This window comes from Aulonocara stuartgranti, assembly GCF_965226115.1.
Source record: "Aulonocara stuartgranti genome assembly, chromosome: 3".
Taxonomy (NCBI): Eukaryota; Metazoa; Chordata; class Actinopteri; order Cichliformes; family Cichlidae; genus Aulonocara; species Aulonocara stuartgranti.
In genome coordinates, this window is record NC_138941.1 from 25,572,341 (window position 1) to 25,590,782 (window position 18,442).

Below are 18,442 nucleotides of genomic sequence, written 5' to 3' on the forward strand. Positions count from 1 at the left end.
CCTGTAGTTGCTGTCCATATCCTCTTTCATCTGCTTTGCATCTGTCTGTCTTTCACTTACTCTGTGCTTGACTGTTCTTTAACTGCACCATACTGAAGATCACTGATCTCCCGAACTGGCTAATTTAGCTTCAATCTTCTGTTTCATTGTTTTGGTTTCTTGACTCACAGATTTATATTCAGTCATATTAATCCACCCACCTTTGATTCCAGCAGCTATTTAAAGTATTTAGCTGTCAGTCAGATATTTCTCCTAGGAGTCTTCCCAAACATGCTTCCAATGAAATCCTGAGGTTGTTCACTGAACTTAGAATAGTAAAGTCTCTGTTAACCAGGTTTTTCTGGTCAACCATAGTGGTTTAATTGCTTAATGAAGAAATAACAGTCATGTGCTGCTGCATGGCTTATTAAACATGATGTGTACTCAAGCAGCTGCAGGTCAAAGAAAAAGGTTAGAGATGTGCTGCCTGAAAATCAATGGATACTGCAGAGAGGGGGAGGAAGAGCAGATTTTGAAGAGGAGTAGGCATCTGTTCAACCTGGCATCTGTTCAGCAGCAGGGCAGGTACACGCACCAACGTGAAACTAAAGAAGAAAGGATGTGTGAGTGGCAGTGCTGAGGTGCTGATGAGAAGGTGTTGGTGCAGTATTAAAGTGCCCGAGGTAGAAAAATATGTAAAGTTAATGAGGTTATTTAAAAAAAAAAAAAAAAAAAAAAAAAAAAAAAGATGAGACATGGCTCCAATCCTGGATTCTCTTCATGGCTCCCTGTTAAATCCAAGGGAGTTTTTATATCCTGCTATCACCATGCGCTTTCTCAAAGGAAATGATGTGAATGTTGGGATTTTCTCCCTATTATTGTAAACTTACTGCAAAATTATTCTTTACCTTACAATAAAAAGTACCTTGGGCTGAATGTTGTGTGTTGGCACTATATAAATAAAATTTATTTGAACTTAAAGCTGAAGTGAATTGAAGTGATCATCTGGGAGGTGAGGCCGAAGAGCTATTGTGCCATTGTGACAATGAAACAAAATCCAGTAAAACGGTAACCCAACTATTCCAAGTCTTGATGCATCCTCAACCATCAAGATAAGGAAATCCTAGAAAGTTTATTCTGTTCATCTGGGAGAAATATTTCACTCATCCAAGCGATGTTCAGATAATTACAATCAACTTTTTGTGGCACACTACTCCACATTCCTCTGTTACCTCACAGGTAGTGCTACAAGTTAATCAACACTTAAGCTGACGAAGCATGAGCAGAAAGGATGAAACATTACTTTACCAACTCTTCCTCCTGTGGTTCTGTCACTATTATAAATGCAACACATTTGTTTTCTTGTTTTGCAACACAAAAAGCTTCTGCTTTACAAAAACAAAAAACTACACCCTGATGTTTATTGCCCTTGTTTTGGATACTGAAAGCTTGATGCATACAGCTTGATTTCAAACTGCTCATATGCAAAGGTGATCAAAGATCTCTTCCCCAGTTTCCCTCTGCTTACCACTGATCAAATAACAGAGCTTTATCGGACTGTGCCACGCCTTCTGATGTTTCATACTGTTTCATGTGGAAAGATATAGTAAAATCCAATTCATTTGTCATCCTGGTACAGGAACAAAGCTGTAAATAACACTTGTAAAACGTGCTATATTTCTTAGAGACTCAGCGCTGGGAATAAAGGCAATCTGTCATCTGTTATACCCGTTAGCTGCAATAGCAATTGGATCCCATGATAAACTACAGCCAAGGCAACCTGCTTTGTCACTATGGCTTTCAGTAAAGTTCTCCAATTTCCTGGTAGTGATGTAAGAGCTCTCTGGGTGCCTGGCTGGCACAGTCTTTCCGATTTAAAGCTATAGACGTGAGGAAGCTGCTCTGTGATGATGACCTCAGGATATTTTCTTTAATGATTCGCATTTGGTCAGTCAGTAATATGTGTTCAAAGTCAAATGAAATTCTGCTTGAGAAGAGGTTAATTTCACTCCTGGTTGTAAAACCGTCCTCCTACAGTGTCAAAGAGCATAGCCTCTGCATCAAATCCTCAGAAAAACACCACAGGGCTTTCTAATAATGCAAGCTGGGAGCTGAGAGGAGACAGCAGTCTGCTTATCCTTGTCGCCAAACTCAGCTTTTCACCAAATGCTGCTTAAGGCATCAACAAGCATACAACAGAGTAAAATACTAATTGATTCTCTATCATTTGTTATGTAGGAAGGTAGGGGTGTGTGTCAATTTACAGGTTATCTAATCAGAAAGGTAGTAAATTCTGCTGAAGGTCTCTTCCTGGTAAAATTCTTTCCTAATGTTGCCTTTTCACAGAGGATTTCACAGCTATTGGGGTTGTCTCTCCAATAGTGTATGTCTGAAGGTTCTCACTCATCCAGGTCATCATAATCTAAGGAGGTTGGAAATAAAGGAGTCTGGACTTCTGCAAGTTTCCTGGAAGACGTTTCACCCCTCATCTGAGAAGCTTCTTCAGTTCTAAGAGCAACCGTGGGGCTACCGTGGTTCAGGGGGTTGCCGGTTCGATCCCCAGCTCTCTCTGTCCTGGTCGTTGTTTCCTTGGGCAAGACACTTTGGCCAACACCAGTAGGTGGTAGGTTAGAGGGGCTGATGGCACAATATGGCAGCCTCACTTCTGTCAGTCTGCCCCAGGGCAGCTGTGGCTACAACTGCCTGCACCAGTGTGTGAGATTGAATGAATAGTAGAATTGTAAAGTGCTTTGGGTGGCTCTTCTATGTTGTGCCATGCACTTATGAAGTGGCTGTTTGGTCTTGGGGACACCCCCATAGGGCTTAAAATCTGGGACTCTCCACCAATTACTCTTAGAACTGATGAAGTTTCTCAGATGATAGGTGAACGTCTTCAAGGAAACTTAAAGTCCAGATGCTTTTCTTTCCAAGCTCCTTAGACTGTACGTTCTGTACTTAACACTTAAAAGGTACTTTTTGACAATGTTTGCTATGGACTCCTATTATGTTGTGACCAACGTCTGGTATATGAGAACACCATAATGTAAATAGTAGACACACAAGCAACATGAAATTCTGCCTGTTACGTTTGGTTGCGTAACAAAAACAAACTTGACCTAACAAAAAAACAAAAATAAACATTTTACTCCTTTTTCATCTTCTGTCAGTAGAAGTTTGTCAATAGGATGATTCTGCGTGAGTACCAGATTGAGTTTTTATTAACCTACAGATTAAAAGGTTTGTGGTGGTGAAAAAAAAAAAATCAAGGTTAAATCAGGAACAATCAAGAACCACAATGTCACTTTGTTTTTAATGCCAACCATCATTGTCATTATCCCATTTGCTTATTTATATCATCTATGACACGTGACCTTACTCATGTTGGAGTAATTAAATGTTTCTGAATTGCTTTCAAACAAGGATTCCAACTGCATGTAGTGTCTTTGGCACAGGACAGCTGACACATTAATAACAGTTCTCACAGGGGAGCTGAGGAGGAGTCTGTAATGATCTGGCAGAAAGTGAACAATATCTAGACAAAAACATAGAACTGAATACTGGCATCAAACACTCCAATGAGACGTCTTAGATGAGCTGTTTCTTTTTAACTGCATCAGTGGTGACAGCAGGAGGAAATCCCTTGGATGTCCCTACAATTAAAAAAGACAATGCTACTTCCACACTGCTACACATACTTTGGTAATACTTGGTAAAGGGCTACAGGTCAGGTTCCATGCAGTGGCGATGCCCTGTCCCCTAGCTGGCCAACCAACCATCAACACATCCAAAAACCAGACATTATCTTTTTAGAGACATTCCAGCAATCATCACCCTGCTCCCCAACACAAAGCACAAAGCTACGGCTATTATGGAATAGCCTGAAAGAGGCTATTACAGGATACCCGAGATGTCCTTTTCCTGTGCTGCTTCTCTTTCAACCTCTGACTACCAGTGTCCTCTGATTCTGCCAGACAAGGCGAGAGACAGTGGGTCATCACACTCACAATGCAGCTGCTCACTCACCATGAACGCTGCGGTTCTGTACAGACAGCCAGTCCTCCGGTGGGGGTTCGTCTTGAAAACCCTAGCCTAGCATCATTGCTGCTCCACAGGGCTCACTCCTGGCAACAGGAAACCCAGGAGGTGAAAAAGAAGGGCTGCTGACAGAGCAACACACCCCGCATTACAAGATGATACAGCACCATGATACCCTGTTTCCTCCCCCCACTCTCTCAGTGTCCCTCACTTGGAGCGGTGACGCTACACTGATCCACTCTAGTCTGTCAGTGCCGCTGCTGCGTGTGTGTCAGCAAATCAGCACCACCGTGTCGCTGCGCTCGAAGGAGCTCTGCACTCTGCTGTGCTCTGGCAGGCGCTCTAATCAAACCCCGAGTAATAGATTAGTTCACAGCCACTCTGGCCTCCACTCTCTTAATCCAGTCAGGACAGAATGAGCAGCTGCGACTTAAGAACTGATAGATCTTTTAAAGACAGCATAACAACACATGAAGAGATCTAAAATTGAATGAAAGCTGTGATTCCATTTCTAAACATTCAGTTGCCTTTCAAAGACGCAAGTATCCAGAAAGCTTTTGTTGCTAAGGCTGAAACACAAAGTTCAACTAATGAAGGCTTCAGGTGCTTGTATCTGTACTCTGGACAGATGGAAAACTTGCCGGGGGGGGGGGGGGGGGTCTGAAAATGTTATTCTATTCATTTCTATGTTGAAACTGGTTAGATCCATTAGCAGCATCTAACCAGTTGTTAGAGGAAGCTAACATATCAGAGGAAACCAAAGGCTAGGCAGTTAAGAGGATTATAGGCTGATACGACCAATTTTTTTTTTTTTTAAATAAAGTCAAATTATTGCAACCATGCTACTAAATTTAGACAACATATGTTTGGCTATCAGCTTCTATGTGAACATTTGTTGAGAATCTTTTATTTTTTAATTTATTTATGGTGACAAAAGGTAACTTGATTCCAATTATTATATTGTTCACACACGTGAGCGAGGTGCTGGACACACGCGGGGGACTGGCTATAAATAACTGCATTATACAGTAAAAACAAATCACATTGAGACTAGATTAAATAAATAAGCGAGTAATCTAATCCTCTTTCCTTCATTGAATTTATCTTTGTCTCTTTTTATGCATTATTAATGTGAAATCAGACTCGAAGTCACAACAAGGCCTTTAAACACAGTGGAGCACAGTGATGTTTTACTCTCAGCAATGCAGAATTGGTGTACATGACAGAATAATGATTCATAGCTTTGGGAAAAACTGTTAGTGGAAACAGCACAGTGAGTCTCATAATAGCTCAACAATAACAGAGTCAAATAGGAGTCCACACAGAGTCCAGTAACTCCTCCGTGAAACAGCAGCAGCACTGGCTTAACAAAGCCTTGAAATCCGAGCCTTGTTAACTGATTCCTCAGGTCCAATATAGAGTTACAGCCACAGACAGACTTGTGTGTGTACATGAGAACTTGTATATCAACATGCAATTTAAAGCCAACTTGTTAAAAGGTTACACATTAACAGAACCTTTAACTGGGCTTCCCATGCACAAAGATCACTGTAGAGTGCTTTTTCCTTTGTATCAGAAACGGGGCAAATGGAAACACAATAACAGGTTTCTGATGGCTCTAATTACATGTTAGCATCTGGTTCTTTAGTTTATTTTATCAGCACAGAGCGACCCTCTGCTTTTATTGAGCCTTGGGCACTTTTCTGTGGAAGTGGGAAAAAATAATAAGTATTCAGGCACCAGCTGGCTATCTGGCAGTGTTGTCAAAGACCTTGACATTTTGAATACTGCATAACAAACACGTTATGCTTGCTCTCCACTAAACCCAGTCACATAGAGAGAAACAGAAAAATAAGTATATATAATATTTTAGCAGGTTCTACTTGTATACATGCAACTGTTTCTTCTATTTTGGCCATTTTACATCAAAAGACAAAAAATATTTTAGGCAGCCATAAAAAGAATTGATGATTCATTATAACCGAAAAGCTGGAGCTCAAAGCAAATGGGTGTCCATAAAGGAAGCAACTACCAGCAGCCACAGAAAGTCAATGAGATCGAGCAACTTCAAGAAAAGATGGAAAAAATAACCACTGACCATATGAAGTTAAAATATACAGATCGTTTTCATCTTTGAGGTGAGCAACTGCAGCTTGGAATGTCTGATAGCGACCAAACATCACTGTCTGTCAGGGATAATACGTGTAGCATACTTACATCCCCAAAGGAGTATATTATCAACTACTTCAGCTGTCTTCCTGAAGTCCACTGTATTGTAATAACATGCTCCTGCTATAGTGACCATGCAAATAAAATTCTCCTTGTCATGTAAAACCCAAACCATGACCGTGCATGCTCCCTGCTTTGAATAAACGAATAAATAGCTCAAGTCAAACATTTGCTGGGCCATCTACTATACTTCTAAGAGCTGCTGAAGCCAAACAGAGGGGCCACTTCAATTTCTGCAAGTGGTATTTTTTTAAATATAGCAGCTGAACCTGCATGTCATTTTTCAGCTCAGTACTCTTATTGTTCGAGAATACAGCAGATTGTATGCATGATCTGAGTATTTTGAACTTGCTTATGATGAGAGCCATTATGAACCAACTACTGACAAAGGCTTCTTTATCAGTCTTAAGTAGTTATGATGTTACTGTACTTTACCTCATGGTACAACATTAAGGCTCTGCTTAAAACTGAATCCAAGCTATCTGTCTGACCTTTGAACAACAGATGCACACTCTGCAGAAACACCAATTCAAAACTGCACTTTCTGAATTGAACTGATCACATTTTGGGTCAGAGCTGGACCCTGGATCATGGAGCCAATGCCTACTTGTATTAGCGTCAGTTACCTTATGAATATAATACCAATGGTTTGTGCATCAGACAGCTGGCTGTACAGTTTGACTGGGGCTGTGATGGCAGCACCTTCTGCAGTCACATAAACCGCTCCTGATGGTCTATGCCCAGGCCAGATCAACCCCATTCATAGCACACATGCGGAAGGCTGGTTTTCAAGGACAGTGACCGACTGGAGTAGGATGTTGATACCTTATCAGCTTTATCAAACTCCAGACTAAAAATGTAATTATACTTTTCATGGTTATTTTCCTGTTGGAGTCTTCATAATTTTATTTGATGGTTTCCATTTTTCTGCATAGTCACCACAAACAGAAGATCAGCTGCTCTGGGAAGAAAAGTCCTTGGTTCTACTGAAGTACGCAAGGCCATGTTCTGTGTGTCAACCAAGCAAAGCACACACAGAGCTGAACAAATGGGCTACAAACAGACAAAACTCTCCTTGGTTTATAAACAGGACAGTGAAACTTCATGTAAAGGAGAAACAGTTCCTTTTCTGATTAGTTTTCTCTCAAACGAGCAGTGACCTCCACCTCACACTGGGGCGGTGCCCAGCTGAGCAACAGGAATGAAATTTGGCACATCGCAAGTCTGAGAGAACAGTTCTCATCTGGAAAAGAGTTAAAGGCACATACCAGGGAAGGCAGAGGTTCATCTGCAGTGGTGCAGACACTGTACTGGTGTGCTTTGAAAATAAGAGCTGAGTGTACAGCAGAGCTGTAAATTCATTGGTCGGTCTATGTTCTTACCCTCGCCTATGGCCACAGGCTGTAGGCAGGGACTGAAACAATAGGATAGCAGATGGCTGAAAACTACAATATACCTGCTGCAACAGTCGGTCACTTCGCTCAGCACGGCAACTGTGTTTCATAGACATTTGTTTTATACCTGCTGTTACAGGAGGCTGCCGCAGTATTCTCCTGAACTATAGATATGGCCACTTAGACAATACATCCACATAAGCGTTGATATAGGAGGAAAAGAAGCCAAAACTGGAAGCCAAGATGTTGTCAAAGGTTTTTTGCAAAGTTTTTTTCCACAAATTGTCAAGTTTTCTGCATCTGTGCATCTCTGATCATGTGCTACAATATCATTAAAATGGCAGTAAAAACCAATACAGATGTGTCTTCAACCCAGCTCTAGCAGCGCACCGTGCCAAGTTAAAAAAATTGAGAGGTGCATAAGCAGCCGACTGGCATCAAAATTGATGCGCAACACTACATCATGCCACATGAGATTAAGCCTAGCTAGTACATTGAAAGAAGCCTGGTTCAGGAATCTTTTCTAGAATGTCGTCAGGATGCCTCCTTGTTTTGGAGTTTTAGGCTTGTCCTACCAGGGAGGTGAAGAAATTAATTGGAGAATGGAAAGTATGGTGGGGAAATGGAGATCTGCACATCACTGCTTGGACTGCTGTTCGTCTGACGCAGACGCAACTACTGCCCACGTCTCCATCCTTTCTGGCAATTCAATAGGTATGCTCGTGCCACAAGCCACACACAAAATAAAGCCCCTTAAGTTCTGCTGAACCCCTGGTCTGACTACAGATTCTACCTTTTGTATTTTCTTAGGGTCTTTGAGGGGGCTTTCCCGAAGTGGGACTTTCCCAAACAGCTTCCACCCAGGATCCTTCTGCTCCACAGGCTGATTTTCCTTCACTCTCCTGGCAAACAGGCTCCTGGGAGAGGAGAATGACACAGAATTAGAATGGACGATAATTAGCTCATTATAACAGCAACAAAAAGGAAGGAAGGCGTTGACAACCTGCCTCCTGACTAAAGCAATCAGTGAGGTGAAACACTGTAGTGTGTGTGTCTCTACTACTGGAGGGGACAGCTGATGTAAAGCCACATATTGTATATTTGACTTAAAGAACAAGGGGTTATAGGTCGCAAGCCATTTAACCTCCTACCTTATATGAGCGATATTCAATTAAAATTTAAGGTCTAGTTAGAGAAAATTTCCTCAAACCAAGGTCCAAAATATCAAAGTTCCAAATGCATTATAATTTAATGCAATATATAATAAAGTAGCCCAATTTTTGAATCAGTAGTAGTTTGAAGTTATATAAGAATATTAAATCTACATTTATGGTAATTACATTTTAATGGAGAAAGAATTCAACCAAAAATCCAGAAAGAAAATATTACATGAAAGTAATAAATAAATAGATTTGCATGTCTCTGAGTAAAATAAAAATTTGATTCCCCCACAGATTGACTATAATCATGGGACATAGCCAGTCAATTCCAGATACTACTGATCTTAACTTGTTGTGTATAAAGTACACCTTTTCACAGAATCAATTTGCTTTTATTCCAACCTATCCACGACCACAGGTAAGACCAAAGATCGATCAAAGAACGTGACAAGACTGCAGATCTGCACAACGCTGGGCTACACATGGATGAGTTACAAGAACATCAGCAAGAAGCTTGGTGAGAATATGACAACTGTCCGTGCAATTATTCAGAAGAAACTGTCACCCTTGAAGGAGTTCTTCCCTCACAGGGTGAGGATGATCACAAAAAAAGTGGATCAGCCTAGAGCTACACTTGTTAATGACGTAAAGGCAAATAAGACCACAGTCACCAAGAACACCACTTTTAACACACTACACATTGAAACCTTGCAGCGTTCCAAGTTCCCCCCTTGGTTATGCGGCCGATCTTACAAACTCAGAAGGAGAACATTTCCCCCACTGTACATCGACTATTGTAGACAAAGGAAAAGGCTGACCATACTAAAATAACAATAAGATAAATGTGAGAAATGTGGCACTAACGTAAAATAGAAATGGTGCATCAAAATCTAGTAATAGGTCTGGGTTCAGATCCAGATTGTAGTCTGCCTATTCACGACTTAGGCACAATATGGAAGAAAGCATTGGGAAATGGTTGAATTTGGGTGTTTTTTTGTCCCACTGCCACAGGTGTATAAAACTCAAGCACTTGTAAAAGAATGGGTCATCTAAAGAGCTTACTGAATTTGAGTATGGTAGTAAAAAAGATGCCACTGCTGCAACAAGTCAGAGTGAAATTTCGTATCGGCAAGTGGTATTATTGCAAAACTAAAGTGTTTAAAAACCACATCAACATCATGTAAAGTTACGGAGCAGGCTTGCCATGTGCTGAGACACACAGTGCCTAACTGCAGAGTTCCAAATTTCCCCTCATTATTGCCGCTTTGACTGAAGAATACTACCTTCATCCAATGAATTTTGTGAATTCCCATTTGAAATGAATTGTATCCAGTCTCCTCTGCACTGCATTGAAAGTGCAGTGGTTTCAACCCACCTGGGGTTTAAATACTACCTGCTAAACCGTTGAAAAGCTTTCTTTTGTTCCACAACATTCACTAAGCCGTTTAGCCAGCTATTCGGTTTTATTTTTTTATTCATTTATCACTGCGTTGATGTCACTGAGCTGTTAGAGGTGGCTTTAATTAAAAGCCCGAATAGAGGCAAGCTGTGAAAAGACATTTAAATTGGTCAAATAAAAAGCCTCTTCTGATCAAGCAGGGCAAGAACAGGCACAATAGAAGGCTGTAACATCAAAGAGCCCACACACTGCTGTTTGTCTAAGGCTGAATTTCATCAAGGGGTCTTCTATAATGATTTTCACACGTCAGCTAAATATGACATTTTCAAGCTTTGGCTCTCAGCAAGTTGTACAGACATGTGGAAAGAGCCGGGAAGGGTCAAATAGGTCTAAATGCACAAGTTGTCTCAGTTGAATCAGTGACCCCTGACCTCTTAAGTGCTGCACAGCTTGACCTGTGCCCCGTGGGTTGGTCTCGAGAGTAGTGATGACAGGAAACATGCTGCCAAACACAGGACAGACTCATTCAATGACTGTCACCACATGTGCTACGGGCTTCTGTTTTTGCTTTGGAAATTGCTTCATTCAAGATGTTCTGTGCTCAGTAAAACCTTACAGTTCCTGTCATCTGGACAACAAAATGACACTGGCTCTTATCTTGCTTAATAACAGTAGTTATAAAGTTATTATAAAGTGCAATTAATACTAATCAAGAAGAAGCTGCATCATATCAAAAACAAGCAATGCTTTGCTGCTAGTAATCACTTATGTTCAATTATTAAACAAATCTTGCAGCTGCTCTAAAATTAGTTTGTAATTTTCCTTTTTTATGATTTGGTAATATTTCAGTTTTCTAGTTACAGTAAAACAGCCCAAGTTGCAAATATGACCTATATTCCACAAGAAAAAAAAAAACAAAACTAACATGCACAGAGACCAAACTACTATAATAAAGCTCACCACCTCTGAGCAGCTAACTCGGCTGAACTTCCCTTGTTCTATGCAAGTCTGATCTCTTCAGGAGCTTTTAATTATCTTAAGAAGCCAATTAAAAAGCTCTATTTTAAATTCAGAAAAGAAATCCATGAGCTATGAGCCCTAAAATGCTGAGGCCTGAACAACTTATTCAGCAATATTAGCTGAGAATTAATAGGGAAGAAGTATTATTTATGTATAACCTGCAGGTTTTCCAGTATTCAGAAAGCAATGTGTTTTATGAGTTACAGAGCAGTCTGAGGAGCAAATATCAGGAAAAAAAACATTATTTCTTGTAGACCATTAATACTGTTAGGAATCAGAAGGTGACGCAAGACAGAAAGATGACAATACCATCACACTGCAACTCTGGACAACATTTCAAACAGCCAAGCTTTACAGCCAACCAGCTGTAATTGCTTATGAAACGTAACAAAGATTAACAACAATTTTGCTAATGATTTACCATGGTGACATTTCAGTTTCCAGTGACAACCTGAAAACAAAATAACTTGATCTTAACAAGTAAATCCATTTATGTTCACAGTCAGGCATAAGCTGGGCGAGTCGCCATTCTATTTACCCTCTAATGCCAACGCCTCATTCCTGCCTCGTTGTAGCTGCACGTTTCACATCAACCCTGCATATTTTCCGCTCTGCTTGCTGATAACTACAGTACACAAAGATAAAAGTAATGGAATGTTACTCCCAAGGTGAAAAAAAGAAAGCCGTTAAAAGCCAACACTTTTAATATTTTACAAACTGTAAATGCACAGTGACATTTAAGCTGAACTTCTCTGCTATTTTCACAATTGCACAGACAAACCAGTGAACAAAACAAAAAAAAACCCCACCATTTTCCATACTATCGCCATTTTCTTAATATTTTGACAAAGAAGTGCTTGAACGCATAAGACATCGGTAAATTGTACAGCACCATTTCACACTCAAATATAGAGGAAATGGTCAATTTAAGGATGTAATATCTACTGACATCAAAGCCATCTAACTCCACCCACAGCAAACAGAGGAAGGAAACGTTAGCCTTCAGATTACAAAGAAACAAAAGATGGAGAGGATAACTGAGGAACGCATGGGGTGACGGAGGAAAGAGTCATTTAGCCACAAAGACCAGGGGAAAGACAAGGACTATTTAACAGATTTCTTTTGAAGCTTGGAGAACTCAAAACAATTCAAGGAAAACTGCTTCACAGACTTTGCACAGGCTGTACTGAATGCTACACTTAAGAATCCCATTATTATCATTGCTCACTCCCTGTCATAGATTTACTTTTAGAAAGACGAGTACTGGCAAACATGGCAAAGTTTCATATATTGAATCCAGCTTTACTACTTTTCTCTACTTTTGGTTCTGAATGATGTTAATCTGAACATGTCGTTAGAATCTGATCTCTCTGGTTATGAGAACCTACCTCCTGTTTAATTCTTCTGTCTTAAAATGAATAAGGATTATTTATAAGTGTTAATCATACAAAACTACTAAGAGTTCTAGAATTTAACACTTCTCTTTGGTGAGGAGGACAGACGAGCTGACCCATGCAACAGGGCTCTCCAACACCATTATAGGCAATCCATCCCTCCATCGCAATTCCAAAGACTTAGAGAAGTAATACCAAGAAGCAGGGTGTGGAACAATATCTTAAAACACTGCACAGCCGTGAAAAACACAAATTCACAGCTTAAAAAACCCAATTACACCCTGATGGCTTCCAAAGAAATTAACAACAATAACAATCTTGGCAAAATTGGACATTCTAGCAAATTCACCACAAAAATGAGAATGCTTAGAGAACCTGCTAAATGCAACAAACCCCAAGAACTGCATCTCAGACTCAACATTTAACATGCTGACATTTGTAAACGTTCAGAAAAAGACTTTTAAAGTATGGCTTGTTTGGAAGGGTTGTCAGCAGGAAGCCTATTCTCTGTAGAAAGAAAATGGCTGCATGACACAGGTTTTTAAAGTTGCATCGGAATAAAAAACAAAAACAAAAAAAGAACAACTTTGGAACGATGTCCTTTGGAAATAAAGACAAATCCAAAGTAGAGATGTTTTACCATAATGCAGTGTTGTAGTTGAAAAACAAACAAACAACATGAGCACAAGCAGTGGTTTTGTAACAATTTATTCTAGTTAAATGTGAGGCCATCAGTGGATGAGCCCTGCGAAAGCTGATGAAGACCCAGAGGGAACATCACGAGTGTAGATTAGATGATTCACGAAAACACGGCTAAACTCAAACTTCTCAAACCACAATGTTTCAGTGACTTGTTTTTCAAGCAAATAAAGATGGCAAGTAGAAAAGTAGAGGAATTTCATAGTTTGTGAAAGTTATTGAACTGATTCCTGGTCCACGGTTATCAGTTTGGTAATGTGGATAGCAAACTGATAGCTTGCTATCCACACTAGCTTTGGCTGGCCTAAAATCAAAATGGAAAGCATCTCTTGATCCTTTGCAATTTACTTGAATACCAAATCTGAGTGTGGATGATGCAATCATGCCGCAGAGACTATACTCCCATTTTAACAGTAACAGCTGCACATTAAAGAACCTTTAAGAAATCTTGGTAAACATGCCCACCATCACAGGGCTTACTAGAATATATTATTGTCATCTCAACCTAAAAAATAAACCCACTAATAAATCTTAAAATGTGGTTCAAAGCTTGGGAAAACATTACTTGGTCAATAATCAACTTTTTGGCTCAACCAACTAATTATTTAAACAAGAATCTGTACATCTGTAACGCAAAAGCAATACTGAAAATATGCGATATGCCAGAAAAAGTAAACTGTCAGCAGGGAGTAGTGAACACGAGTAACCCCAGAAAGCCTCTATAAAAGAACGCAACACAGATCAAAGTGCAGAGGCCAACACGGTGCCACCTTTAAGAAGCAAACTTTGACTTCAACTCCTGGATTACTCAACACCTCGTGTGGATGCCATGTGTTTTGTTTTTGCTTGTTTTTGGCTTTCGTGTCTGCAGGAACATGGTTTGCATTCAGTCAGGGCCAAAGTTGCTTCAACGTGACATCTGAATTGGTGCGGCTACGGTCGAGTACTCAAACGGAACAGCTAGGAAGAACCAAAGAACTGACTGTCAGAAGTGCTTATTTATATATGGTCAGTGTGAGCTAAGACATAGCACTAGATTATTTTTTCCCCAAAGGATTTTAAGATTTTTAGCATTTCACAAATCTGGTTTTCAGCCTTGATGTCTGCAAATAAGGTGATAAAGTGTCTCAGCATGGTTACAGGCCTGAATTTACAATAAAGAGACATGACTCAAAAAAATTAACACAAGCCATCTCAAGTAGAAAAGCAGACTCAAGTCATAGAAAACATAAAATAACCAGGACAAAGAACTGCTCAAAGCTGCCAAGCAGAAAAAAAAAAAAAAAAAATCCAACAGGAAACAGTAGCCATGACATGTCAATCAAGACAAACTTATGCCACCAAATACTGTTCATTGTCCTACCTGTCAGTGTACAGCATGAGCGATGGAGTTGCCATCCTGCTCTGTTAATGCAATTACACAACAGAGAAACAAGAGCCTGGAGTCTAAGCTTCAAAAGACGATAAGAGGAACAGAAAAATAGCAAAAACCCTGTGGTTAAACTCATAGATCAGCAAGTCCCACTGCATTTACGGCTTTTACTACAGAGTGTAAAAAAAGCCCTACACAGCCCTTTGTTCAGGCAGAGTGGAAAGGAGGGAGCTGCTCTCTCCTCTGTGTCCCCACCTCCTCAGTCACAAGGCTGACTTCTAAACAAATGGGATGTAAGGAACAGGAGGAATGAGTGTGAGAAGCAGGAATCTGAAGGGCAATCAGTAAATGAGTAACTTTTACTTGTGACGAATGAATAAAAACAGGGATGACGAGTTGAGTTTGAGGGAGTGCCAATTTAACACTTGATGTTACCTCATTAACTGATTAATTCAGTCAGTAAACATTTTGAGTGTGTTTGGAACTTGGATTCAATTTGAGGAAAACCAGAGCAGGCAGTGGATCATTTCATTCCCGTCATCCTACCCATCTAATAACTACAACCAAAACAAAATGTAAACTCATGGTTTTGACTCAAATGCATCTTTCCTGAAATATATATTGGGAAAGATGCATTCAGCAGAGAGGAATAGTACATTTCTTGCAAGTCAAACAGAATACGGAAATTCCAGGTTTGGCTTCAGTTCCTAAAAGAAATAAAGCGTCTGAAAATTAAAATAGAGTCTCTGCTTACGTTTAAGTAAAACCTCCAGGCACCGATGAAAAGAGGATTTAAACCAAGGTCATCTCAAATCATCACATTTTTGGCAGCTTTCATTTGCCAAGTGAACTCCTACACAAATACAGAAACAAGAAAAGGGCTACTTTCAGCTGCTCTATTACAACAGTGGGCAGTTCCACATGTTTGATTTGGCAGAGTCTTGCACCAGATGCCAAATATGAAATGATTCACACACTAAATCAATGAAATGTTACATTTCGGTAGCAGAGTAGATCTGGGTTAGAGGAAGAAAGAATGAGACCATGCGATCTGACACACGTGGCAATGGCACCAGCAGCCTCAAGCTGAAAGCGGTCTCAGTTGAGATTACACTTTTTCAAAACTCAATGCACACAACAATCTCTGCAGCATCTGTAGTGCTAAATGCAAGCTATCCATGACAACACACTTGATCTGAAATAAGAGCCTGGTCAAATACAAAAAGAAATCTTGGTAGACTAAAAGCGTTCCTCAGAACGTGTGCAAAAACCTGTAAGTCAAATGAAAGTAACTTTAGCATGTCTGTGCCAGCTTATAACAAGTTGAACCCGAGTATGATGATGAAACTTGTAGTGAGACATCAAAAACCTCATTAGCATTTTCTTCAGGCAATTAAGTAGTTTGATATGTTCTTGTTGGCTGGCGTTTTTTAACTTAGTTACTTACTACGAGGACTACGGTCACCATCCTGCTGCCTTTTCTGTGCACTTAACCCTCTAACTTCATCTTAAATAGTCTTAGTAAACTGCTGTTCCCCTAAGGTGCTCTATCTGTAACATGCACAAGGAGGAGGAAGAGGAAGGAGCACCACACCTTTAGCTGCACACATTCAGAAATGGGAAGTAGCCCATTAGATGCAATGTCATGACAGTATCGTCTTCACAAACAGAGAAGCAGTGCACACTCTCTCAGGACAAGTTATGCTGTTAAGGACGTTCCCTGCCAGAAAACAGAAAATTCCTCAGGATCTGAGATACTAGGTAGGGATGCACATATCTGATAGTCGTATATAAGGGGACAGAGTGCTTTGAATCAGCACAAATATGCTCCACTGCAGGCCTCTAAAAATTCCAACTGCACATTTGGGTCACGCTGTGCATTTGTTGAATATTGAAGCAAACGGCCCCCTCACCCCCCTAAAGAAAGAAAAAAAGAAAACCCCAAAGATCCAAAAACACAGTATGAAGAGTACAAACAGGAGTCGCTAACATCAGCACAAACAACAGTGGTCAACAGACCAGTTGTATGTAACACATCTTTTTGACACTGGCCCCATCTGAAAGCAGCAACGTGCAACCACCACTGAAACTTCATAACTTCTACATGAAACAGCACAGAGGAAGCTGACGGCAAAGGGTCAGTCGTTTGAAGGCATTTCACAGTCTGTTTGCAGTAATTCATGTAATTAACAGCAAACTATAGTCAAGTGAGTTAACATGAGCCAGAAGCTCCAAAAACAGCACTTTCCTTGTTAGCTGCTCTCGCCCCTTTTCTCTTTATGTTCGTTTTAGCACTTGTGAAGCTTTTACTGCACCTACAGTAGAATATGGAGTTTCTTGTTAGACATACTCTGCATGTGTGGCTCTAAGAGCAATGCTTAGTGCTGAGAAACTACTGTGAACATAAATTAGAGCAGCAAATTCTCACTGAGCTTAAATTAAATCTGTTTTGTTCACCATGGTTTTGTTATTGTTTTACCAACAAATACAACTTCAGCACATACATGAATGAACTTTAGATTTATGTTATAAGGATGGGATCAGTAATAATTGGTCTAACTGGTCCATTTGTACTATTGAAACATGATGTGCTGGGAGCTGGTGTCAAAAGGTGTGAATAACAAGCAAACCAGGCTTTACCAGGGGTGTTCATATACTAGTCTGTATCTTAAACACAAGAGACAACATGTAAGTGGTAGCTAGGTCGCTGCTGTGCTTTAAAGCTGCTATCAGACTCATGCTTGGCCATGATTTGGATAAGCAGAGGTCAGGGTCATGATCTTTTATGTTCTGGGTGAGCTGCAATTTCCAAGAGTGGTGGAATGGGTCAGAGGGATATTTTGCTTAATGCACGTTTGTGAAGCAATCTTAAGCATACAAATTCTGCAAGTCAAAGAGGAAGTTGACAATCTAGTATTATCTCAGTAAGGCTGGCTACAATGCTGCTTTTTGTTTTTCTTCTATTTCTGCCCTATTATGGCCTCATAACATTTGTGATAGATCAATATTTCTGCCCACGTTTCATTATACTCCAGCATGGTGCAAAGATCTTGAAGAAAGTTTACAGCCCTTAATTTGTAGTTTACATCCAAAGAGACAGGCTTTTTAGATTTTTTTTTTTTTTAAGTGTTCTTGGACATCAGGCTGTCTGGAGGTCTTTTAAAGTTTTTCCTTTGGACAACTGCTGCTTTTTCATAAAACAAAAGGCAGCCAATATCCAAAGAAAAGCTCTACAAATGTCCCTCCTAAATCCTGCAACTCCTCTAAAAGATTCTAAATTACAAGTAGTGGTGTGTGGATCACACCATATATCGATCGTGGCTCAAGAGTTGGCAGTTCGTCTTGTAACCAGAAGGTTGCCGGTTCGAGCCCGGCTCGGACAGTCTCGGTTGTTGTGTCCTTGGGCAAGACACTTCACATACTGCCTACTGATGATGGCCAGAGGGGCCGATGGCGCGATGTGGCAGCCTCGCTTCTGTCAGTCTGCCCCAAGGCAGCTGTGGCTACAGCTGTAGCTGCCTCCACCAGTGTGTGAATGTGAGAGTGAATGAATAGTGGAATAGCGGAGGGCCCCGAAAAGCGCTATATAAATGCAATCCATTATTATTATGATATATACACGATTCCTCTGATACCAGATATGTATGTTCTAGAATCGATTCTCACATTAAAATATTGATATTTTAGTAATTTAGTAATAAATTTGTACTTTATCATTAACAAGAACACAGTGGAAAGTAGCCGTTATTGGGATCGTCTAA

The 18,442-nt window shown here is 40.2% G+C and overlaps 2 protein-coding genes across 2 annotated transcripts in view; both read right to left on the bottom strand.

Annotated features, from left to right (window-relative positions):
- The window catches only part of LOC309692633 (C-C motif chemokine 3-like), an 81,783-nt gene that overhangs the window by 28,879 nt on the left and 34,462 nt on the right, over positions 1–18,442 (bottom strand). The gene's annotated exons all lie outside the window — the stretch shown is intronic.
- Positions 1–18,442, bottom strand: part of tbc1d14 (TBC1 domain family, member 14) — a 45,019-nt gene that overhangs the window by 19,859 nt on the left and 6,718 nt on the right. Inside the window, 1 exon segment of the mRNA XM_082511144.1 lies at positions 8,431–8,554. Within this exon segment, the coding sequence (XP_082367270.1) occupies positions 8,431–8,554 (124 nt within the window).